Raw genomic sequence first — 26,610 nt, 5'->3', positions numbered from 1 at the left:
TCAGTGTGTTACAGTGCATGCCGGTCAGTGTGTTACAATGCGTACCGGTCAGTGTGAGACAGTGTGTACATATCAGTGTGTTACAGTGCATCCTGGTCAGTGTGTTACAGTGTGTCCCGGTCAGTGTGTTACAGTGTGTACCTGTCAGTGTGTTACAGTGCATTCCGGTCAGTGTGGTACAGTGTGTACCGGTCTGTGTGAGACAGTGCGTACATGTCAGTGTGTTACAATGTGTCCCGGTCTGTGAGTTACAGTGCGTACCAGTCAGTATGTTACAGTGTGTCCTGGTCAGTGTGTTACAGTGTATCCCGGTCAGTGTGTTACAGTGTGTACCGGTCTGTGTGAGACAGTGCGTACATGTCAGTGTGTTACAATGTGTCCCGGTCTGTGAGTTACAGTGCGTACCAGTCAGTATGTTACAGTGTGTCCCGGTCAGTGTGTTGCAGTGTATCCCGGTCAGTGTGTTACAGTGTGTACCGGTCTGTGTGAGACAGTGCGTACATGTCAGTGTGTTACAATGTGTCCCGGTCTGTGAGTTACAGTGCGTACCAGTCAATATGTTACAGTGTGTCCCGGTCAGTGTGTTACAGTGTATCCCGGTCAGTGTGTTACAGTGTATCCCGGTCAGTGTGTTACAGTGTGTGCCGGTCAGTGTATTACAGTGCGTTCCGGTCAGTGCAGTACAGTGCATACCGGTCAGTGTGTTACAGTGCGTACCGGTCTGTGAGAGACAGTGCGTACATGTCAGGGTGTTACAGTGCGTGCCGGTCAGTGTGGTACAGTGCGTACCAGTCAGTGTGTTACAGTGCATACCGGTCAGTATGTTACAGAGTGTACCGGTCAGTGTGTTACAGTGCATACGGGTCAGTGTCTTACAGTGCATTCCAGTCAGTGTGGTACAGTGCGTACCGGTCAGTGTGAGAAAGTGCATCCCGATCAGTGTGTTACTGTGTGTCCCGGTCAGTGTGAGACAGTGTGTCCCGGTCAGTGTGTTACAGTGTGTTCCGGTCAGTGTGTTACAGTGTTTCATGGGCAGTGTGGTACAGTGCGTACCGGTCAGTGTGTGACAGTGTGTACATGTCAGTGTGTTACAGTGTGTCCTGGTCAGTGTGTTACAGTGCGTGCCGGTCAGTGTGTTACAGTGTGACCTGGTCAGTGTGTTACAGTGTGTGCCAGTCAGTGTGTTACAGTGCGTGCCGGTCAGTGTGAGACAGTGCGTACTGGTCAGTGTGGTACAGTGCATACTGGGCAGTGTCAGACAGTGTGTACTAGTCAGTGTGTTACAGTGCATCCTGGTCAGTGTGTTACAGTGTGTGCCAGTCAGTGTGTTACAGTGTGTGCCAGTCAGTGTGTTACAGTACATACCGGTCAGTGTGAGACAGTGCATGCCAGTCAGTGTGTTGCAGTGCAGCCGGTCAGTGTGGTACTGTGCGTACCAGTCAGTGTGGTACAGTGTGTCCCGGTCAGTGTGTTACAGTGTGTACCGGTCTGTGTGAGACAGTGCGTACATGTCAGTGTGTTACAATGTGTCCCGGTCTGTGAGTTACAGTGCGTACCAGTCAATATGTTACAGTGTGTCCCGGTCAGTGTGTTACAGTGTATCCCGGTCAGTGTGTTACAGTGTATCCCGGTCAGTGTGTTACAGTGTGTGCCGGTCAGTGTATTACAGTGCGTTCCGGTCAGTGCAGTACAGTGCATACCGGTCAGTGTGTTACAGTGCGTACCGGTCTGTGAGAGACAGTGCGTACATGTCAGGGTGTTACAGTGCGTGCCGGTCAGTGTGGTACAGTGCGTACCAGTCAGTGTGTTACAGTGCATACCGGTCAGTATGTTACAGAGTGTACCGGTCAGTGTGTTACAGTGCATACGGGTCAGTGTCTTACAGTGCATTCCAGTCAGTGTGGTACAGTGCGTACCGGTCAGTGTGAGAAAGTGCATCCCGATCAGTGTGTTACTGTGTGTCCCGGTCAGTGTGAGACAGTGTGTCCCGGTCAGTGTGTTACAGTGTGTTCCGGTCAGTGTGTTACAGTGTTTCATGGGCAGTGTGGTACAGTGCGTACCGGTCAGTGTGTGACAGTGTGTACATGTCAGTGTGTTACAGTGTGTCCTGGTCAGTGTGTTACAGTGCGTGCCGGTCAGTGTGTTACAGTGTGACCTGGTCAGTGTGTTACAGTGTGTGCCAGTCAGTGTGTTACAGTGCGTGCCGGTCAGTGTGAGACAGTGCGTACTGGTCAGTGTGGTACAGTGCGTACTGGGCAGTGTCAGACAGTGTGTACTAGTCAGTGTGTTACAGTGCATCCTGGTCAGTGTGTTACAGTGTGTGCCAGTCAGTGTGTTACAGTGTGTGCCAGTCAGTGTGTTACAGTACATACCGGTCAGTGTGAGACAGTGCATGCCAGTCAGTGTGTTGCAGTGCAGCCGGTCAGTGTGGTACTGTGCGTACCAGTCAGTGTGGTACAGTGTGTCCCGGTCAGTGTGGTACAGTGCGTACTGGTCAGTGTGGTACAGTGCAGCCCGGTCAGTGTGTTACAGTGCATACTGGTCAGTGTGTTACAGTCTGTACCGGTCAGTGTGAGACAGTGTGTACCGGTCAGTGTGTGTCACTGCGTACCGGTCTGTGTGGTACAGTGTGTACCAGTCAGTGTGAGACAGTGTGTCCCGGTCAGTGTGTTACAGTGCGTGCCGCTAAGTGTGTTACAGTGCGTTTCGGTCAGTGTGGTACAGTGCATACCGGTCAGTGTGGTACAGTGCGTCCCAGTCGGTGTGTTACAGTGAGTGCCGGTCAGTGTGTTACAGTGCATTCCGGTCAGTCTGTTACAGTGCATACCGGTCAGTGTGTTACAGTGCGTACCGGTCAGTGTGAGACAGTGTGTACATGTCAGTATGTTACAATGTTTCCGGGTCAGTGTGTTACAATGCGTACTGGTCAGTGTGTTACAATGTTTCCCGGTCAGTGTGTTACAGTGCATTCCGGTCAGTCTGTTACAGTGCATACCGGTCAGTGTGTTACAGTGCGTACCGGTCAGTGTGAGACAGTGTGTACATGTCAGTATGTTACAATGTTTCCCGGTCAGTGTGTTACAGTGCGTACTGGTCAGTGTGTTACAGTGCGTACTGGTCAGTGTGTTACAGTGCATTTCGGTCAGTCTGTTACAGTGCATACCGGTCAGTGTGTTACAGTGCGTACCGGTCAGTGTGAGACAGTGTGTACATGTCAGTATGTTACAATGTTTCCCGGTCAGTGTGTTACAGTGCGTACTGGTCAGTATGTTACAATGCGTACTGGTCAGTGTGTTACAGTGTGTCCTGGTCAGTGTGTTACAGTGCGTACCGGTCAGTGTGAGACAGTGTGTACATGTCAGTATGTTACAATGTTTCCCGGTCAGTGTGTTACAGTGCGTACTGGTCAGTATGTTACAATGTTTCCCGGTCAGTGTGTTACAGTGTGTCCTGCTCAGTGTGTTACAGTGCGTGCCAGTCAGTGTGTTACAGTGCATGCCGGTCAGTGTGTTACAGTGCCTACCGATCAGTGTGTTACAGTGTGTGCCGGTCAGTGGGTTATAGTGTGTACTGGTCAGTGTGTTACAGTGTGTGCCGGTCAGTGTGAGACAGTGTGTACATGTCAGTATGTTACAATGTTTCCCGGTCAGTGTGTTACAGTGTGTGCCGGTCAGTGTGTTACAGTGCATGCCGGTCAGTGTGTTACAGTGTGTACCGGTCAGTGTGAGACAGTGTGTACATGTCAGTATGTTACAATGTTTCCCGGTCAGTGTGTTACAGTGCGTACTGGTCAGTGTGTTACATTGCGTACTGGTCAGTGTGTTACAGTGCATTCCGGTCAGTCTGTTACAGTGCATACCGGTCAGTGTGTTACAGTGCGTACCGGTCAGTGTGAGACAGTGTGTACATGTCAGTATGTTACAATGTTTCCCGGTCAGTGTGTTACAATGCGTACTGGTCAGTGTGTTACAATGTTTCCCGGTCAGTGTGTTACATTGTGTACCGGTCAGTGTGTTATAGTGTGTCCTGCTCAGTGTGTTACAATGTTTCCCGGTCAGTGTGTTACAGTGTGTGCCGGTCAGTGTGAGACAGTGTGTACATGTCAGTATGTTACAATGTTTCCCGGTCAGTGTGTTACAGTGTGTCCTGCTCAGTGTGTTACAGTGCGTGCCGGTCAGTGTGAGACAGTGCGTGCCGGTCAGTGGGTTATAGTGTGTACTGGTCAGTGTGTTACAGTGTGTACCGGTCAGTGTGTTACAGTGTGTCCTGGTCGGTGTGTTACAGTGCGTGCCGGTCAGTGTGTTACAGTGTGACCTGGTCAGTGTGTTACAGTGTGTGCCAGTCAGTGTGTTACAGTGCGTACCGGTCAGTGTGTTACAGTGCGTGCCGGTCAGTGGGTTATAGTGTGTACTGGTCAGTGTGTTACAGTGTGTACCGGTCAGTGTGTTACAGTGCGTGCCGGTCAGTGGGTTATAGTGTGTACCGGTCAGTGTGTTACAGTGCATGCCGGTCAGTGTGACAAAATGCATCCCGGTCAGTGTGTTACAGTGTGTGCCGGTCAGCGTGTTACAGTGTGTGCCGGTCAGTGGGTTACAGTGCATGCCGGTCAGTGTGTTACAGTGTGTACCGGTCAGTGTGTTACAGTGCGTGCCGGTCAGTGGGTTATAGTGTGTACCGGTCAGTGTGTTACAGTGCGTGCCGGTCAGTGTGTTACAGTGCGTACCGGTCAGTGTGTTACAGTGCGTGCCAGTCAGTGGGTTATAGTGTGTACCGGTCAGTGTGTTACAGTGTGTCCTGGTCAGTGTGTTACAGTGTGTGCCAGTCAGTGTGTTACAGTGTGTACCGGTCAGTGTGTTACAGTGCATGCCGGTCAGTGTGACAAAATGCATCCCGGTCAGTGTGTTACAGTGTGTGCCGGTCAGTGTGTTACAGTGCCTACCGATCAGTGTGTTACAGTGTGTGCCGGACAGTGTGTTACAGTGCATGCCGGTCAGTGTGTTACAGTGCGTACCGGTCAGTGTGAGACAGTGTGTACATGTCAGTATGTTACAATGTTTCCCGGTCAGTGTGTTACAGTGCGTACTGGTCAGTGTGTTACAGTGTGTACCGGTCAGTGTGTTACAGTGTGTGCCGGTCAGTGTGTTACAGTGCGTACCAGTCAGTGTGAGACTGTGTGTACATGTCAGTCTGTTACAGTGCATCCTGGTCAGTGTGTTACAGTGTGTCCTGGTCAATGTGTTACAGTGTGTCCTGGTCAGTGTGTTACAGTGCGTACCGGTCAGTGTGAGACTGTGCGTCCAGGTCAGTGTGGTACAGTGCGTACTGGTCAGTGTGTTGCAGTGCAGCCGGTCAGTGTGGTACAGTGCGTACTGGTCCGTTGGTTATAGTGTGTACTGGTCAGTGTGTTACAGTGTGTACCGGTCAGTGTCTTACAGTGTGTACCAGTCAGTGTGAGACAGTGTGTACATGTCTGTGTGAAAGTGTGTCCCGGTCAGTGTGTTACAGTGCGTACCGGTCAGTGTGAGACAGTGTGTCCTGGTCAATGTGTTACAGTGTGTCCTGGTCAGTGTGTTACAGTGCGTGCCAGTCAGTGTGTTACAGTGTGTCCTGGTCAGTGTGTTACAGTGTGTACCGGTCAGTGTGTTACAGTGTGTACCAGTCAGTGTGAGACAGTGTGTACATGTCTGTGTGAAAGTGTGTCCCGGTCAGTGTGTTACAGTGCGTACCGGTCAGTGTGAGACAGTGTGTCCTGGTCAATGTGTTACAGTGTGTCCTGGTCAGTGTGTTACAGTGCGTGCCAGTCAGTGTGTTACAGTGTGTCCTGGTCAGTGTGTTACAGTGCATCCTGGTCAGTGTGTTACAGTGTGTCCTGGTCAGTGTGTTACAGTGCGTGCCAGTCAGTGTGTTACAGTATGTGCCGGTCAGTGTTTTACAGTGTGTGCCAGTCAGTGTGTTCCAGTGCATACCGGTCAGTGTGAGACAGTGCGTCCCGGTCAGTGTGGTACAGTGCGTACTGGTCAGTGTGTTGCAGTGCAGCCGGTCAGTGTGGTACAGTGCGTACTGGTCAGTGTGTTACAGTGCGTGCCGGTCAGTGTGTTACAGTGCAGCCCGGTCAATGTGTTACAGTGCGTACTGGTCAGTGTGTTACAGTGTGTATATGTCAGTGTGTTACAGTGTTTCCCATCAGTGTGTTACAGTGTGTACCGGTCAGCGTGAGACAGTGTGTACATATCAGTGTGTTACAGTGCATCCTGGTCAGTGTGTTACAGTGTGTCCAGGTCAGTGTGTTACAGTGTGTACTGGTCAGTGTGTTACAATGTGTACGTGTCAGTGTGTTACAGTGTGTGCCGGTCAGTGTGTTACAATGTGTACCTGTCAGTGTGTTACAATGCATTCCAGTCAGTATGCTACAGTGCGTACCGGTCAGTGTGTTACAGTGCATGCCGGTTAGTGTGGTACATTGCGTACCAGGCAGTGTGAGATGGTGTGTGCCGGTCAGTGTGTTACAGTGTGTACCTGTCAGTGTGTTACAATGCGTACCGGTCAGTGTGAGACAGTGTGTACATGTAAGTGTGTTACAGTGTTTCCCGGTCAGTGTGTTACAGTGCATCCTCGTCAGTGTGTTACAGTGTGTGCCGGTCAGTGTGTTACAGCGTGTACTGGTCAGTGTGTTACATTGTGTACCGGTCAGTGTGTTACAATGTGTGCCAGTCAGTGTGTTACAGTGCGTACCGGTCAGTGTGTTACAGTGTGTGCCTGTCAGTGTGTTACAGTGTGTACATGTCAGTGTGTTACAGTGTTTCCCGGTCAGTGTGTTACAGTGCATGCCGGTCAGTGTGGTACAGTGCGTACCGGTCAGTGTGAGACAGTGTGTGCTGGTCAGTGTGTTACAGTGTGTCCTGGTCAGTGTGTTACAGTGTGTACCAGTCAGTGTGAGACAGTGTGTACATGTCTGTGTGAAAGTGTGTCCCGGTCACTGTGTTACAGTGCGTACCGGTCAGTGTGAGACAGTGTGTCCTGGTCAGTGTGTTACAGTGCGTACCAGTCAGTGTGTTACAGTGTGTCCTGGTCAGTGTGTTACAGTGCATCCTGGTCAGTGTGTTACAGTGTGTCCTGGTCAGTGTGTTACAGTGCGTGCCAGTCAGTGTGTTACAGTGTGTCCTGGTCAGTGTGTTACAGTGTGTGCCGGTCAGTGTTTTACAGTGTGTGCCAGTCAGTGTGTTCCAGTGCATACCGGTCAGTGTGGTACAGTGCGTACTGGTCAGTGTGTTGCAGTGCAGCCGGTCAGTGTGGTACAGTGCGTACTGGTCAGTGTGGTACAGTGCATATCGGTCAATGTGTGTCAGTGCGTACTGGTCAGTGTGTTACAGTGCGTGCCGGTCAGTGTGTTACAGTGCAGCCCGGTCAATGTGTTACAGTGCGTACTGGTCAGTGTGTTACAGTGTGTATATGTCAGTGTGTTACAGTGTTTCCCATCAGTGTGTTACAGTGTGTACCGGTCAGCGTGAGACAGTGTGTACATATCAGTGTGTTACAGTGCATCCTGGTCAGTGTGTTACAGTGTGTCCTGGTCAGTGTGTTACAGTGTGTACTGGTCAGTGTGTTACAATGTGTACCTGTCAGTGTGTTACAGTGTGTGCCGGTCAGTGTGTTACAGTGTGTACTGGTCAGTGTGTTACAATGTGTACCTGTCAGTGTGTTACAATGCATTCCAGTCAGTATGCTACAGTGCGTACCGGTCAGTGTGTTACAGTGCATGCCGGTTAGCGTGGTACATTGCGTACCAGGCAGTGTGAGATGGTGTGTGCCGGTCAGTGTGTTACAGTGTGTACCTGTCAGTGTGTTACAATGCGTACCGGTCAGTGTGAGACAGTGTGTACATGTAAGTGTGTTACAGTGTTTCCCGGTCAGTGTGTTACAGTGCATCCTCGTCAGTGTGTTACAGTGTGTGCCGGTCAGTGTGTTACAGCGTGTACTGGTCAGTGTGTTACATTGTGTACCGGTCAGTGTGTTACAATGTGTGCCAGTCAGTGTGTTACAGTGCGTACCGGTCAGTGTGTTACAGTGTGTGCCTGTCAGTGTGTTACAGTGTGTACATGTCAGTGTGTTACAGTGTTTCCCGGTCAGTGTGTTACAGTGCATGCCGGTCAGTGTGGTACAGTGCGTACCGGTCAGTGTGAGACAGTGTGTGCCGGTCAGTGTGTTACAGTGCGTACATGTCAGTGTGTTACAGTGTGTGCTGGTCAGTGTGTTACAGTGCGTACCGGTCAGTGTGAGACAGTGTGTACATGTCAGTGTGTTACAGTGTGTGCTGGTCAGTGTGTTACAGTGCGTACATGTCAGTGTGTTCCAGTGTGTCCCGGACAGTGTGTTACAGTGCATGCCGGTCAGTGTGTTACAATGCGTACCGGTCAGTGTGAGACAGTGTGTACATATCAGTGTGTTACAGTGCATCCTGGTCAGTGTGTTACAGTGTGTCCCGGTCAGTGTGTTACAGTGTGTACCTGTCAGTGTGTTACAGTGCATTCCGGTCAGTGTGGTACAGTGCGTATCGGTCAGTGTGAGACAGTGTGTCCCGGTCAGTGTGTTACAGTGTGTCCCGGTCAGTGTGTTACAGTGTATGCCGCTCAGTGTGTTGCAGTGCGTACCGGTCAATGTGAGACAGTGTGTACATGTCAGTGTGTTACAGTGTGTCCCGGTCAGTGTGTTACAGTGCGTACCGGTCAGTGTGAGACAGTGTGTACTGGTCAGTGTGTTACAGTGCGTACTGGTCAGTGTGGTACAGTGCATACCAGTCAGTGTGAGACAGTGTGTACCGGTTAGTGTGTTACAATGCAGCCCTGTCTGTGTGTTATAATGCGTACTGGTCAGTGTGGTACAGTGCGTACCGGTCAGTGTGTTACAGTATGTATCAGTCAGGGTGTTACAGTGCGTACCGGTTAGTGTGTTGTACAGCATCCCGGTCAGTATGAGACAGTGTGTACCTGTCAGTGTGGTACAGTGCATTCCGGTCAATGTGTTACAGCGCATACTGGTCAGTGTGAGAAAGTGCATACCTGTCAGTGTGAGACAATGGGTATCAGTCAGCATGAGACAGTGCATACCTGTCAGTTTGGTACAGTGCATCCTGGTCAGTGTGAGACAGCGAATACCGGTCAGTGTGAGGCACTGCGTACCGGTCAGTGTGTTACAGTGTATACTGGTAAGTGTATTTCACTGTGTCCTGATAAGTGTATTACAGTGCATACTGGCCAGTTTAACACAATGTGTACCAGTCAGTGTGAGACAATGTGTACCAGTCAGTGTGAGACAATGCGTACTGGTCACTGTGTTGCAGTGTGTACCGGTCAGTATATTACAGTGCGTACCAGTCAGTGTGAGACAATGCGTACTGGTCAGTGTGAGTCAGTGCGTACCGGTCACTGTGTTGCAGTGTGTACTGATTTGTGTGATGTATTTAGCTAGTGATGTTAGCTCAGGCTATGGACTGTATGTTTGAAGGCTTTATGAGTAGTTTCATTTAAATTGCGCTGTTCACAATATCCCATATGTCTAGATTAGAGTGGCGCTGGAAAAGCACAGCAGGTCAGGCAGCATCCAAGGAGCAGTAAAAATCGACATTTCGGGCAAAAGCCCTTCATCAGGAATACAGGCAGAGAGCCTGAAGGGTGGAGAGATAAATGAGAGGAGGGTGGGGGTGGGGAGAAAGTAGCATAGAGTACAATAGGTGAATGGGGGAGGGGATGAAGGTGATAGGTCAGGGAGGAGGGTGGAGTGGATAGGTGGAAAAGAAGATAGGCAGGTAGGACAAGTCATGGCGACAGTGCTGAGCTGGAAGTTTGGAACTGGGATGAGGTGGGGGAAAGAGAAATGAGGAAACTGTTGAAGTCCACATTGATGCCCTGGGGTTGAAGTGTTCTGAGGCAGAAGATGAGGCGTTCTTCCTCCAGGCGTCTAGTGGTGAGGGAGCAGCAGTGAGGGAGGCCCAGGACCTCCATGTCCTCAGCAGAGTAGGAGGGGGAGTTGAAATGTTGAGCCACAGGGTGGTGTGGTTGATTGGTGCTGATGTCCCAGAGATGTTGCCTAAAACGCTCTGCTTGGAGGCGTCCCGTCTCCCCAATGTAGAGGAGACAGCATCAGGAGCAACGGATACAATAAATAATATTGGTGGATGTGCAGGTAAAACTTTAGAGCCTTGGATAGAGGTGAGGGAGGAGGTGTGGGCACAGGTTTTACAATTCCTGCGGTGGCAGGGGAAAGTGCGAGGATGGGAGGGTGGGTTGTAGGGGGGCGTGGACCTGACCAGGTAGTCATGGAGGGAACGGGCTTTGCGGAAGGCGGAAATGGGTGGGGAGGGAAATATATCCCTGGTGGTGGGTACGTTTGGAGGTGGCGGAATTATCGGCGGATGATTTGGTTTATGCGAAGGTTGGTGGGGTGGAAGGTGAGCACCGGGGCGTTCTGTCCTTGTTACGGTTGGAGGGGTGGGGTCTGAGGGCGGAGGTGCGGGACATGGACGAGATGTGTAGGAGGGCATCTTTAACCACGTGGGAAGGGAAATTGCGGTCTCTAAAGAAGGAGGCCATCTGGTGTGTTCTGTGGTGGAACTGGTCCTCCTGGGAGCAGATACGGCGGAGGCAGAGGAATTGGAAATACGGGATGGCATTTTTGCAGGAGGTAGGGTGGTAAGAGGTGTAATCCAGGTAGCTGTGGGAGTCGGTGGGTTTGTAAAAAACTGCATTGGCGCCACCTCGTGCTCCCGCGAGGAGGTTGAGCAATTCATCAACTTCACCAACACATTCCACCTGACCTTAAATTTACCTGGACCATCTCTGACACCTCCCTCCCCTTCCTGGACCTCTCCATCTCCATTAATGACGACCGACTTGACACTGACATTTTTTACAAACCCACCGACTCCCACAGCTACCTGGATTACACCTCTTCCCACCCTACCTCTTGCAAAAATGCCATCCCGTATTCCCAATTCCTCCGCCTCCGCCGTATCTGCTCCCAGGAGGACCAGTTCCACCACAGAACACACCAGATGGCCTCCTTCTTTAGAGACTGCAATTTCCCTTCCCACGTGGTTAAAGATGCCCTCCTACACATCTCGTCCATGTCCCGCACCTCCGCCCTCACACCCCACCCCTCCAACTGTAACAAGGACAGAACACCCCGGTGCTCACCTTCCACCCCACCAACCTTCGCATAAACCAAATCATCTGCCGACATTTCCGGCACCTCCAAACGGACCCCACCACCAGGGATATATTTCCCTCCCCACCCATTTCCGCCTTCCGCAAAGACCATTCCCTCTGTGACTATCTGGTCAGGTCCACGCCCCCTACAACCCACCCTCCCGTCCTGGCACCTTCCCCCGCCACCGCAGGAATTGCAAAACCTTCGCCCACACCTCATCCCTCACCTCCATCCAAGGCCCTAACGGAGCCTTCCACATCCATCAAAGTTTTACCTGCACATCCACCAATATCATTTATTGTATCCGTTGCTCCTGATGCGGTCTCCTCTACATTGGGGAGACTGGACGCCTCCTAGCAGAGCGTTTTAGGGAACATCTCTGGGACACCAGCACCAATCAACCACACCGCCCTATGGCCCAACATTTCAACTCCCCCTCCCACTCTGCTGAGGACATGGAGGTCCTGGGCCTCCCTCACTGCTGCTCCCTCACCACCAGACGCCTGGAGGAAGAACGCCTCATCTTCTGCCTCAGAACACTTCAACCCCAGGGCATCAATGTGGACTTCAACAGTTTCCTCATTTCTCCTTCCCCCACCTCATCCCAGTTCCAAACTTCCAGCTCAGCACTGTCCCCATGACCTGTCCTTCCTGCCTATCTTCTTTTCCACCTATCCACTCCACCCTCCTCCCTGACCTATCACCTCCATCTCCTCCCCCACTCACCTATTGTACTCTATGCTACTTTCTCCCCACTCCCACCCTCCTCTCATTTATCTCTCCACCCTTCAGGCTCTCTGCCTGTATTCCTGATGAAGGGCTTTTGCCCGAAACGTCGATTTTCCTGCTCCTTGGATGCTGCCTGACCTGCTGTGCTTTTCCAGCACCACTCTAATCTAGAATCTGGTTTCCAGCATCTGCAGTCCTTGTTTTTGCCTACAATCTCCCATATCTCAATTCCGTTTGTAGCTTTTAATACTGAATTTGAGTGTGTAAATAAAGAATTGGATGAAAACAATAACAATCAGAATCATACTGCAATAGGTTTTGAATAAAATCAAATATGACTCAAAGTTTCCCTCATCTTTCCTACAGTGAACGTGACTCCAGCCTGGGCACAGAGCCCTGCTGTCCGAGGGAGATCATTGTCCCTCAATCATAGCTTCCGCCTGAAAGTGGAGAAGTTGGAGATGGTAAGTTCATGACTCTCAGCCTGACTGGACATTCTGTCTGTTATACGTGAGCTTTTTTTTGAAGGAACTATCCCATTTAGTCGCAAACCCCATAATTGTCTTCCCATAATCTTACAAATTAATCCTCCTTTGTTACATGTCTTTTGGCATCTTGAAATTCCCAGCACAATCTGGGAGATCGTTTGAAGATATCTCTCCTCTCGTTCCTTTTGCAGTGAATTTCAATCTCTGACCTGTGGTTACTACTTGAATGACCAGAGGAAATGTTTAATCCCTCCTTGCTGGATCAAACGCCTTATAATTTTCTTTACTTTGATCAATTCTCCCCTTACCTTTCTCTGGTCAAATGTCAGCCTCTTTGATCTGCTCACAGAACCTAAGGGTCTCATCCCTGGTACCATTCTGGTGAGACTTCACTGCACATCTTATAGAATCCTGACATCCTTTCTGAAGTATGGTGTCCAGAACTGAAGACACTACCCCAGTGTAAACCTGTCTGGTGACACGTGAAGGTGTTCCTCGTTTTTATGATCAGTGGTCCTGCTTATAAAGTCAACTATCTTATACACCTTTGTAACCACCATAAATATCTGAACAATTGATTTAAAGAGGTCTTGTGATGGAGTGCTAATGTCCCTACCTCTAGGCCAGAGATCCAGGTCAGGTTCCAGGTGTCACAGAGGTTTATCACAACATGCCCAAACAGATTGATCAAAGACATTTGACCAACAGAGCCCGTCCCTCTGACCCGATACAGCTGTCCCAACAGCAGCATTTAAATTGGACTGTGTCTCTATAGTGTATCTCCCAAGGAACATCACTTCATAAATCACAGCTGGTGCATGTATGAAGTGTTCAGATACATTGGATTTTGTGATTATGTTGTTTCTCTCTGGTTTAAATCCTTTAAAACCTTGAGAGCGTTTTATAGCACTCTCTTCAGCTGCTTCCAGTTAGGGAGATCATAGACTGCATTCAGATGTAGAGAGGGAGACAGAGGCAGTTCTTCCTGCTTCATTGGTCTACCAGAAGGCTGGATGCTGAGTGTTTCTCTGCCAGCTCATTGCCTTTGTTTCTACTGAGTGTTTTTTGTTGTCAAGGGTAAGGAGCCAAAAGGTTCAAACATATTGATTTATTTAAACTTATTCCACAGTAAGTATTATCCACAGCATTAATAATAAGTCTTAATAACAGGGGTCCCAGCACTAATCCCTGTGGGACATAGGTCTCCAGTCAGAAAAACACCCTTCCACTGCTACTCTCCATCTTCTATGACTAAGCCAGTTCAGTCTCCATCTTCGCAGCTCACCGCAGACTCCATGTGACTTCACCTATTGTCAAAGGCCTTACTATAGTCCATGTAGACAGCATCTACCACCCTGCCCTCATCATTCACTTTGTCACTTCCTCAAAAAACTCAATCACGTTTCAGAGACATGATTTCCCTGCACAAAGCCGTGCTGCCTATCATTAATACGTCCATATTGTCCCAAATTGGAGTAAATCCTGTCCCCAACAATCTTCTCCAATAATTTCCCTATCACTGATGTAGGGCTCACTGGCCTGAAATTTCCCAAATTATCCCTGTTCCCTTTTATTAACAAAGGAGAGACATTGGCCATTCTCCTGTCCTCTCTGACCTCTCTTGTGACTAAAGAAGGTACAAAGATTTCTTACATGGCCTCAGCAATTGCTTCCTCACGTCCCTCATATTCTGGCATAGATCCTGTCAGGTCCTAGGGATTTGTCTATCTTAATGCTTTGCAAAACACCCATCACCATCCGATTACAACATCCGCAGTTCTTTCAGTTTTTACCTCCTTTAGTTATGTTGACATGCCCTAGAATATCAACATACCCGTTTCTAGAGTCACCATCCACCATCTGCTTCTCCTTCATGGATACCAGAGTTAGTGAATGTTTATGGTTGTGGTTGGGCCTGCTTTGTCCTGGACGGTGTTCAGCTTCTTGACTGTTGTTGGGTGTGTACTCTTCTAAGCAACAGCAGAGCTTTCCATCAAACTCCACATGTAGATGGTGGACTTTGGAGAGTCAAGAAATCAGTTAACTCAGAAATCCCAGCCTCTGACCTGCTCTCCCAACCACAGGATTGATATGGTTAGTCTGGTGAAGTTGCTGGTCAATGATAAGCCCCAGGATATTTATAGTGGGGGTTCCGATGACGGTCCTGCTGTTGAACATCAAAGGGAGTCGGTTAGATTCAACCTTGTTGATGATGGGCATTGTGTGGCGTGAATATTACTCGCCAGTTATTGTCCAGAACCTGGACGTTGTCCGGGTCTTGCTGTATTTGGGCGTGGACTGCTTCAGTATTTGAGCAATTGTGAATAGTACTGAAAACTGTTCAATTAGCACACACATCCCTGATGTTATGCTGCAGAGGAGGTGTTTGTTGAAACAGCTGAAAATATTTAGATTTAAGACACTACTCTGAGGAGCATTAGATCAAGAGTCGGAGGCTTTCAAAATAGGATTTGGTCTTTTGAACTTATTGTGCTATTCCGGGGATGGTGGCTGGTCTGATCTGGTCTAACTGCACTTTCCTGCTTGTTCCCCCTATAAATGAAAACATAACTGCTGCAACAGTTTCAGAATCTACGATGATCTGGAGTAGTGTGAACAGTTTTGGTCTCCTCATTTAAGGAAATATATTATTTCATTGGAGGCCCTTCAGAGAAGGTTCACTAGGATGATCCCTGGGATGGAGGAATGGTCGTATGAGAAAAGGCTGAACAGGTTGGGACTCTACTCATAGAGTCATAGAGATGTACAGCATGGAAACAGACCCTTTGGTCCAACCCGTCCATGCCGACCAGATATCCCAACCCAATCTAGTCCCACCTGCCAGCACCCGGCCCATGTCCCTCCAAACCTTCCTATTCATATACCCATCCAGATGCCTCTTAAATGTTGCAATTGTGCCAGCCTCCACCACATCCTCTGGCAGCTCATTCCATACACATACCACTCTCTGTGTGAAAAAGTTGCCCCTTAGGTCTCTTTTATATCTTTCCCCTCTCACCCTAAACCTATGCCCTCTAGTTCTGGACTCCCCAACCCCAGGGAAAAGACTTTGTCTATTTAACCTATCCATGACCCTCATGATTTTATAAACCTCTATAAGGTCACCCCTCAGCCTCCAACGCTCCAGGGAAAACAGTCCCAGACTATTCAGCCCCTCCCTATAGCTCAAATCCTCCAACCCTGGCAACATCCTTGTAAATCTTTTCTGAACCCTTTCAAGTTTCACAACTACTCCCTGGAGTTTAGAAGAATGAGAGATGATCTCATTGAAACGTATGGGATTCTTAAGGGGTTTGACTGGGTCAATGCTGACAGGATGTTTCCCCCTCATGGGAGGGTCCCGGACCAGAGGGCACAGTCTCAGAATAAAAGGGCACCAGTTTAAGATTGAGATGAGGAGGAATTTCTCGATCAGAGAGGTGACAGTTTTGGAACTCCTTGCCACAGACAGCTGTGGACACAGAGTCCTTGTGTATATTTAAAGTTGAGATAGATAGGTTCTTGATCACTGGGGGAATCAAGAGTTACCCACAGAGAACAGGAAAATAGGTGAGAGGAATGTTCCTATTGGTGGAGCAGACTTAAGGGGCTGAATGGCCAACTCCTGTTCTTGTTTCTGATGGTCTTATTGCCTCCAACAACCCACAACCACCCTTGTTTCACCTCGGTATGACAATGCAGAGTTTTCTGTCTAATTTTCATAGAGTTTGGTTTTGCTAGGAATCCTTTATGCTACACTAATTCAAATGCTGATTTCAAGGGCAACCATTCTGATCTTACCTCGGGTAAGCAACGTGTTGGGTTTCTGTACCACCTATAATTACATTAAAGTAACATGAGCCATGAAAACACGGCAAGCCTAAAAATCAGGAAGTAAGGGTTCTGTATTTCACTGGCACCAAGTCATTACAAACAGAAAGGGAAATTAATGATAACAAGGTACTGTTTACACTGTGAGGTCTTCCTCCCTGTCTCAGAGAACTGCTCAGCTCCTTTGGTCAGTTCCCTCCATCCCCATCGCCCCATGCTTCTGGATGCTCTGTTAAATGAGTGAGCAAGGTTGTGGCAAATGGAATACAATCTAGAGAAATGTGGAGTGATCAGTTTAATTGAGAAAAATAATATTTTTATAGGGTGATACACTAGGAACTGTTGACATTCCAAGGGATCTGGATGTCCTTGTACCCCAACCACAGAGTGAATATACTGACACAGCGAGCAATTAGAAAGCTTTATGACTCATTAGGTTGTGTCCTTGCCTCTGAGTCAAAAGCTGTAGGTTCAAGTCCCACTCCAGGACAAAATGACCAAGGAAGGTATGTTCAAATGTGGCCAAATGGATTGTGTATCAACTGGTAAGTCCTTCCAACACCTGCCAGTAAGAGTCGGAGAGATTCCTATTCAGCCATGCATTGGAAGGACTGCTGGAGTTTCAGCCACCTCTATCCATAGCTGTGGACTACAATATACACATTGCCACAACAACTCAGACTCACAGAGTGAACTGTAATACACCACCACCACAGCAATCAATCAGCTAGGCAAAAGATATGTTTCATGAAGACTTTGATACAACTCCATGTGGTTTCTCCCCACCACACAGCTTTCAGCTTTACTTCCCTCTATAGCTAATGAGCGGGTGCATATTAAAGAGAAAGACATGAATTTATACTCTGTACACATCACAGAACCAACTAATGAACTACTCGTTGATTTGTAGTCGCTATTGTGCTGTAGGAAATGCAGCAGTCAACTTGCACACAGCAAGCTCCCTCAAATAGTAACGAAGAAACTGATCATATTACCTATTTTAGTGATATTGGTTAAGGGATAAAAACTGAGCAAGACATCTAGTAGAATGCCCTGTTTAAATAATGACCAGGGAATATGTCCAGCTGAGAAGGAAAATTGATCCTTAATAGAAAATGCACATGGATCCTGTTTTTGGAAGATCAGTTGAGGTTGGACTGTACCCAACTCAGCTGAGGTACCACAGATATTGCTGCTGTATAGACACTGTTGGAGAGGGTGGCCTGGAAAGTGCACATATTATCCAGTAGCAAAGCTGCAAGAAGTTTTTTAAATGATATGTCAAACCAAGGCCCCATCCACCTTTTCAGGTAAACATAAAACATTCCAGGCCTCGATTTTGAAATTCTTGTTCTTGTTGCCAAATACCTGCCAGGCTTTGTTATCTCTTCAGTCTCCTCTGACTAGAAAACCTTCTGATATGTCTGTGTTCCTGTAATTCTGGCCTTTCACTCAGCTCCAATTATAATCATTACGCCATTGGCGGCTGTGACTTCAGTTGCCTGTCCCCAAGGTCAGGAAGTCTCTCTCCACACTTCTCCATCTCTCTACCTCACCCTCCTCCTTTAAAATGTCCCTTAAAAACCTACTTTTTGACCAATCCTTTGGTTATTTGAGCTAATATCTTCTTATCAGTGTTGTATTTTGTATTGTTATACTTCAGTGAAGCACCCAGGGGCATTTTCGTGCATTACAAATATGCTTGCATACATTTATACACACAGAGTACATATAATAGTGTATGAGGGAAGGCCATCAGAGCATGTAATGTGTGAATAAATACTGATGGAATGATTTCTTTAAGACTCACCCTGAGAGTTGTTTAATAAATTCTACATAATGATACAATTTTGGTGCTCTTTTCGTTTTAATCCCATGATGAAATCATGACATTACATTTGCATGTTGTGGCCTTGACATTCTGTGGAGATCTCTCCTGGTTCTACACTGCAACCTCATTAATCTTTGATGCTTGAAGGAGTGTAAGACCAGTCTATCTCACCATTACTTACTTTTTAATCCCTTTGGCTCTGGTGTCATCCTGTTTGATCAACTTTGCATTGTCCCACTATTCCATATGCATTGTCATAGAGTCTTGAGGCACTGCCCAAGAACACAAGCTTCCTATCCATGGCAGCACGGTGGCTCAGTGGTTAGCACTACTGCCTCTCAGTGCCAGGGACCTGGGTTCAATTCCACCCTCAGGCGACTGTGTGGAGTTTGCACATTTTCCCTGTGTTCACATGGGTTTCCTCCCACAGTCCAAAGATTTGCAGGTTAGGTGAATTGGCCATAGCAAACGTGGGTTACAGAGATGGGGTAAGGGGGTGTGTCTGGGTGGGCTGCTCTTTGGAGGGTCGGTATGGACTCAATAAGCTGAATGGCCTGCTTCTGCACAGTAGCGATTCTCTGATCCTGGATCCATCAGCTGTGCTTCCACCCAGCAGTGTTTCAGTAGCTGTTGTACATCCTTTCCTTATATAATTTTGGCTCTGATCTTGTACATTTGCTGCAGTTGGCACTCAGCTGCCCATCCCAGCATCCCACCTTAGCTGTTCAGTATTGGGTTTTTCACCTGTAATATAAGTTGTGGTGATGGTTTGAAGTCTGGCATTTTTGGTGATAGGGAGGACTGCAGATGCTAGAGAAGTCAGAGTTGATAAAGCGTGGTGCTGAAAAAGTCTGGCATTCTTGCATTTTTCCTGATGAGTGCATGATGAAAAGCATCACCAATATGTACAGTCTTGTCATCAGTATTCAATAAAATGGCGTGAGAAAGAACGGAGAGCAAGACTGAGCAAGCATGAGGTTAGTATGGAGTTACAGGTAGAGAAGAATATTTTTGGATCCAATATTTTTGATCTGCTGGTGTTTTCATACCAGCTTTGAATATTATCTTGTTCTGAAAGATGAACAATAACACTCAATTTTTTGCCGTTAATTTTCAAGGCAAAAACAACAATGAATCTCACTTTGTGTTTTTTAAGCTATTCACTGTTGGAACATGGGCATTGCTGGCTGCACCAGCATTTATTGCCCCTTGAGAAGGTGGGGGGGGAGCTGCCTTCTTGAACCGCTGCAGTCCATGTATTGCAGGTAGACCCACAATGTCCTTAGGGAGGGAATTCCAGGATTTTGACCCAAAGACTGGAAGCAACAGCAATATATTTCCAAGTTAGGACAGAGAATGGCTTGGAGAGGAACTTGAAGGTGGTGGTGTTTCCATGTATTTTCTGCCCTTGTCCTTCTAGATGGAAGTGGTCGTAGGTGTGGAAGCAGTTGTCTAAGGAGCCTGAATGAATTTCTGCAGTGCATCTTGCAGGGTAATAGATAGGGGAGGTAACAGCCTAGTGGGACAATCACTGGACTATTATTCCAATGTTCTGGGGGCCCAGGTTCAGACTCAGCCAGGGCAGACAGTGGACTTTGAATTCAATACAATATCTGGAATTAAGAGCCTGATGATGACCATGAATCCATTGTTGATTGCCAGGAAAAACCCATCTGGTTCACTAATGTCCATTAGTGAAGGACATTGCCATCCTTACCTGGTCTGGCCCACATGTGACCCAGACTGTCAACAATGTGGTTGACTCTTAAGTGCCCTCTGGGTAATTAGGGACAGGCAATAAATGCTGGCTTGGCCAGTGACCCTCTCATTCCATGAATGAATAGAAAAATGGTCTGATATTACAGAAACATCACTCAGTGATTTTGAGCTTTTAGCTGAGCTCATGGGAGAGAATTATCACTGAATTTATGTGGCTAGCCATTACATTTGTCATCTATTATTATTCACTACATTATATCAGTCTTGAAAGTAAAAATTCCTTTTAATTTCTTCAGACTGAGACACACCCCTCATTCACAGAATTCTTGGCAATAACAGGAAGGTAGGAAATCTGTGACCTGAGATCAGGTCTGTCTCTGGTCATCTGGACATTTGTGTGTGACTGCATAGTTCCCAAATAACTTAGAGGGGGTACTCACCATTTGCTAGTGGGCCCAGAGAAAGCTCTGCATTCTCTCTACTGTCTCAATCAGCTACGAGCAGACTGGTGTGTATATGTATGTGTGCGTGTGTGTGTGTGTGTGTGTGTGTACGCCAGTTTTGGGGTGGGTACTGGTGGAGAGGGGACGTTGTGCTTGTAAAGTCAATTACAAGGAATCCAAGACTTGTTGAGTGTAACTCAGAGTTTCCAAGTTTGGAATCTGATCTGTTCACCTTTCGTTTCCAGGCACTCGGATATCTTGGCATCGAACCAACTGAGGAGCAGCAACAAAGCCTCCGGCAGCAGCTTCAAGTGGACTCCAAGGGAACAGTGGCCTATGGAGGTCAGTGTTCCTCTTGATTAAGTCCCCTGCCTGTAATTCTCCATCTCTTTGCCTCTAGTTCTCCTTCTGCAGGGCATTTCAACCCTCCATCCCCCTCCCTCCCACCAGTTATCTGTGGTCAGACAATGAGCCCACTCTCCAATCTGTTTCCCCTTACTTTACTGGGGGAGTAGGGTGGCACGGCAGAGAGCAGAGTCTGACCTGATGTTGACCACTTCCCACTCCCTCCCACATAGTAGAAAAACAGGACTCGCTCCTTGCTGACCCCGCTGCCAAGAGGGGGAGTCTTTACACCAACAACAGCAACTTGTATTTATGTAGCACCTTTAATGTAGTAAAACAACCCTCGGCTTTCTCAGGAACATTCTCAAACAAAGAATGTCAGTCACGTAAGACAATTCAGACAGATGGTCAGCACTTCATCAAATTGGTAGGTGTTAAGGAACATCTTAAAGACATAATGAGAGGTGGAAAAATGTAGAGAGAGAATTTGAGAGCTTGGGTCTCAGACAGCTAAAGGTACGCACGCCAACGGGAACAGTGGCAATTGGAGATACCCTAGAGGCCAGGATTGAAGGAGCACTGTCAGCTCAGAAGGTTGTAGGTGTGACAGAGATAGGATTGTGGAGGAATACAGAAACAAGGATGAGCATTTTTTAAGAGGTAAAAACAATGACTGCAGATGCTGGAAACCAGATTCTGGATTTTTTAAGTTGAGGCGTTTTGAAACAGGAATAGTTGCACCAGAACTCAAAGCTTGAAAACAAATCAGAATTTCCAATTTCGATCGTCACTTGCTTGCTGTGCAGGCGTGATACAGCAGTGGAAGACAAGCTATGGAAACAGTCTCAGACGCCAGGCACCTTCTAGGTGATAAGGCAACAACCTTCCTCCTTCAGCTACAATAGGAGCCTCCTATTCTCCCCCTCTCTACTCCACATGTCTGACAGCCACAGAATGAAAAACGCACAACGATGACTGATTGAAATTTGAGGAGTTCACATCCTCCGCACTTTATTGCAATTGAAAAAATTCATAAGGGAGGCCCATTATTTCTAATGAGCTGCTGAAGACACACATCACAGGACTGAGAGTGAAATCTGTGACTGCAACACTCTCTTCCTCCTGAATGAGATCACCTCAGCATGTGGTGTACTGCAGCAGAGTTGAACTGGGAAATGAACAGTGGGGGAGTGTTTATTACTATACAACACTGACACATCACAGGACAGATCTTTCAGTTTTAATCCAGTCACCCGAATGAAGGATCAGGAAATTAGAATAATTGTAAAGAGAAAGTAGTAAGTGCAATTTCAGTTCTATAGAGGGACCAGAAAAACTGGAATGGTTGTCCCTAGAACAGATAAGGGGTTAGAGTCTTTTTTTAACGCTGTTATTGAGATTGTTTTGTGGGCTAACTTTTGATTTTTTGAGGTTCTTTTTTATTGTCATGGATTTTTTAAATGAAATCATACAGTCACATCTTACCTTCTGTGTTTGTTTTGAGGGGTACTTGTTAGACTAACCAACAGAAGATACCAAGGACATGTATTATTAAATACCTTCTTCGTATGCCAGGAAGCAGACTCAAAACAAACCTTCAAAAAAGTATCAGATAAATATTTGAAGAGGAAAAAAAATTACAAGGCTATGGTAAAGAGCAGGAAAGTAAAACTAAGTGAGTAAGTTCTTCACTGGGCAGAATTATCCCCTCCCTGGACATGGTGAGAAAGTCAGGAAGAAGGAAAAATAATTGGATGAGTTACTGCTCAGAAACTCACCCCTGCTCACCAACTCAATAAATACATTCTGCGAGAAAAGTTTCATTTGGGACTTTCTCACCCTGCTGTAGTGATTGGAACGATGTCAGCCAGGTGGGTCTCGTAGAGTATGAGTTCCCTGATGGGGGCTGCTAACCTGGTCCAATCAGGGAGACCTGGCTGACAGAGAGAAACAGGAGCGTCAGAGGTTCTGCTCACTCTAGGAGTTGGCTCTCAGCTAGCTGGGTCAGTATAAATGAAGGGTGACTTGGTGATGGGATACCGGCCTTCATGGAGTGACTTCATCTCTCACCAATTAAGGTCATTCAGTGGACAATTAATGGTCAGTTAAGGGTCTCAGTTCATCACCTCCCAGGCAGGTGTGAATGCTGACTATGTTCCTGTGGATGACCAGCGGGGTGTGGTGACTCAGCATGGCAATGTTGGGATCTGTGCTATCTCACCTCAGCTGGGGTGGCACAGTGCTCAGTGATTAGCACTGCTGCCTTACAGCACCAGGGTCCCAGGCTCGATTCTAACCTTGGGTGACTGTCTGTGAGGAGTTTGCACGTTCTCCCCGTGTCTGCGTGGGTTTCCTCCGGGTGCTCCGACTTCCTCCCACGAGTCCAAAGATGTGCAGGTCAGGTGAATTGGCCATTCTAAATTGCCCATAGTGTTAGCTGCATTAGTCAGAGGGAAATGGGTCTGGGTGGGTTACTCTTTGGAGGGTCGGTGTGGACTTGTGGGGCTGAAGGGCCTGTTTCTACACTGCAGGGAGTCTAATCTAAAGGAAAAGCTCTGCCTGCCAGCTCTTCATGAAGCTATTGGCACACAATAGGTCAGAGTATAGCAGCTCTGGGGAAGGAGGTTTTATCACTGCTCGGCCCCACACTCCGTCTCAAAAATGGAAAAGTACACCCTCAATGTTGGCATCAGCACAACAGACCAAACAGCTGTCTTCTGCCATCCATATCAACTGTTATCTGTGGCAGAGTAGGTGAGATTTAGTCAAGAGGTGTAAGGCAGTGTGTTTATAAATTGAGTAGGTGAAAGTGAGGACTGCAGATACTGGAGAATAGAGTCAAGAGTGTGGTGTTGGAAAAGCACAAAAGGTCAGGCAGCACCCAAGGAGCAGGAAAATCAATGTTTTGGGCAAAAGCTCTTCATCAAGAAACATTAATGACAGGATATCAGTCATCAATAAGATCAGTAAGATGCTGCATAACTTTCTTCATCACTGAGGGTGGCTCAAACCAATATTGGTTTAAAAGAATGGCAGCCTGTGGATAGCCGCGATCTCTGTCACGCTGCTTACTTAGGGACTTGGGGGATGGGTCAGGAATACCGATCGGTATCCAAAACGGATGCAAATATCACAAACGTTGGGATCAGCAGTGAAGTGCTGTGCTTCTGTACTTGACTGTTCATTTTTCATTGCTGCCTATGGTCAAGGTGCACGTTTAATAGTGGCTACAGCAGTGTTAGCCCACTGCAGAACCTCCAGCCTGAATCCACACCTTCAAGAGAGGAGGAGAAAAATTAAAGAGATGTAATGGACCAAATCTTGTTGGAGGGGAAGCTGTTTTTGAATATTTTCTGCACCTTTCAGCTTGAGAGTGTAAGATATTAATAGCACAGCAAGAACAGCAGGGAGTCAGTGACCTCAGTGAACTGCAGGCCCAATGGTCTGTCACTTTAATCACTAAGATTTAAGGAATAAAAATGAAAGAGTATTGACTAAGACTGCAGTAGAATGAATTAGAGTCAGATCAGATACAGAAAGAAATAGACAGCGGAAAGGTATGATTGGATTAAAAGGGTGAAAAACAGTAAAAAGGAAAGATAAGGAAAAAACCTGCAAAGCTGATATCTTTAAAATCTCTTAACAATTCATTTCCTGAAGGAATCAGATGCCGCTATTTAAGTAGTTCACTTTGGGCCAAAGAGACATTTGACATTGTGTTAATGTTCAAACAATACTTACAAAATTAATGATAAGCTTGGAAATTTTGTGATGGAGCTTAATGAATAATCAATGTGTAAATCCAACAGGTTCTCAGAATCACATTCATGCAGGTTATCCCTTAATCCCAGGTGGTTTACTGGCACACTGATAACTATGTGCATCATTAACACTCCATCATTTATCCAGCAAAATTCACTCAACTTATGTTCTGTTCACAAACCTCTGCTGATGTGTTACCATTTCACCCCCATGTAACGACTACCACCCAGACTTTGTCCAGGCTGCTAGAGACTTGTTCCGATTGCAGCTTGGTGAGACTGCAGCAGGAGCAGGAGCCAGCATGTTTGCTTCCAGTGAAGAGGCCACCCTGACTGAGACAACCCATTCCACACAGGTGAGATTCATACTGGCCAAACAGATTGTAATTCACCCCTGAGTGTTTGTTATTCTATATTTCAACCCCCCTGAACCCTCTATCAGATTCCAGTCTGTCACTCATTTACGGATGTATGTTCTATATATAAACATCTCTGAACCCCTCAATTAGATTCCAGGTTGTAACTCGCTCCTGCATCTCCATATTTCCAGAGGCTAAAAAACCCCATATCTCTTGCTTAAATTCTAGTCTGTACCTCACTCCCAGGTATCTGATTATTCTATATATAAACCATCCTGAACCCCTCAATTGGATTCCAGTCTGCACCTCACTCCTGGATATCTGTTATTCTATACATAAATCATCCTAATCCCTCAATTAGATTCAAGCATGTAACTCTTTCTCACATATCTGTTGTTCTGTATGTAACATCCCCTGCATTCTAAATTAGATGTAATTCACTTCCAAGGAATCAGTAATTCAACATAAACCACCCCAAACCTTTTGCTTAGATTTGTCTGTAACTCACTCATGTATGTGTTATTTTACGTGTAATAGTACTGAACCCAGTTGATCAGATTCTAATCTGTAACTCACCTCTTATATTCAATATATAATTAACCCAAGCACCTCAATTAGATTTGAATCTTTAAATCAGTCCTGAGTATCTGTTTATTCTGTATATAAAACCCTAAAACGGAATCCACATCACTTTCTGGTTTCTGTTATTTCTATGTATAAAAATCTTGCAAATCTCTTGATTCAACTCTAGCCTGTAACTCACTCCCAAGTATCTGTAATTCTGCATATAAATCCTTCAAGTTCCTCAATTAAATTCCAACCTATAGGATATTTCGGAGTATTGCTTTGTAAAACCTCAGGGTCATAATCATAGGCCATTCATCCCATCAAATTTGCTCTGCCACTCAATGAGATCATGGCTGTTGTGATAACTTTCAATTCCACTTCCCTGCTCTTTCCCCAGGATCTTTGATAACCTTGCTGATTAAAAGTCTGTCTATCTCAGCTTTAAATCTGCTTAATGAACTAGCCTTCACAGCGCTTTGCGGTAAAGAATTTCACAGATTCATTACCCTCCGAGAGAAGAAGTTCATCCTCAGTCTTAATTGGACAATCCCTTACTCTAAGACTTTGCTGTCTGGTCCTATACTCTCTTTCAAGAGGAAACAACCCTTCTACACCAACTCTATCAAACCTGCTAAAAATCTTGTATGTTTCAATAAAGTTGCCTCTCATTCTTCACAAGTCCGTTGAGTACAGATCCAACCTACTCAACCTCTCCTCGTAAGACAGTTCCTCCATACCCAGGATCAACCTAGTGAACTTCCTCTGGACTGTGTTCAATGCCAGTAAAGTTTCCCTTCGATAAGGGGACCAAGTATTCCACCTGTGCTCTGACTAGTACCTTGTATAGCTTTAGTAACACCTCCCTATTATACCCCATTTGCCTTGAAATGAAGGACAACATTCCATATGCCTTCCCTATTATCTGCTAAAAGTGGATGCCAGCTTTTGATGATTTATGCACAGACACCTGGGCTGTAGCCTTTCTCATTTAAATCATATTGAGCTCTACTATTATTCCTCACATGTTCCCACATTATATTCCAATGACCAGGTTTTTGCCTATTTGATTAACCAGTCTATATCCCTGTGCAGACTCCTTGTGTTATCCTCACCACTTTTTCCCACCTATTTTAGTGCCTTTTGCAAAGTTAACAATAATACATTTACTTTCCTCATTCAAGTAATTAATCAATATTGCAAATAATCGAGACCCTAGTACTGATCTCTGTGGCACACCACTAGTTAAAGGTTTCCATTCTGAAAAATGTCCTCTTTATCCCCTCTCTCTGTCTCGAAGCCTCTGTCCATGCCAGTTTAATACCTCCATGGAATTAT

The 26,610-nt window shown here is 46.8% G+C and overlaps 1 protein-coding gene across 3 annotated transcripts in view; it reads left to right on the top strand.

Moving 5' to 3' along the window:
- Nucleotides 1-26,610, top strand: part of stxbp4 (syntaxin binding protein 4) — a 360,632-nt gene that overhangs the window by 220,636 nt on the left and 113,386 nt on the right. For all 3 annotated transcript variants that reach the window (XM_088000770.1, XM_088000768.1, XM_088000769.1), the window contains 3 exons: nucleotides 12,298-12,395; nucleotides 20,489-20,585; nucleotides 24,581-24,705. In XM_088000770.1, coding sequence (XP_087856896.1) covers nucleotides 12,298-12,395; nucleotides 20,489-20,585; nucleotides 24,581-24,705 — 320 coding nt within the window. The remainder of the gene's footprint in view (nucleotides 1-12,297; nucleotides 12,396-20,488; nucleotides 20,586-24,580; nucleotides 24,706-26,610) is intronic.

The sequence above is a fragment of the Chiloscyllium plagiosum genome, unplaced genomic scaffold (assembly GCF_037043375.1).
Source record: "Chiloscyllium plagiosum isolate Xiang-an unplaced genomic scaffold, Cpla_swu_hap1 HiC_scaffold_25, whole genome shotgun sequence".
Classification (NCBI taxonomy): domain Eukaryota; kingdom Metazoa; phylum Chordata; class Chondrichthyes; order Orectolobiformes; family Hemiscylliidae; genus Chiloscyllium; species Chiloscyllium plagiosum.
The sequence above is the reverse complement of the archived record's forward strand: the minus strand, read 5'-3'. Positions and strand labels throughout refer to the sequence as shown.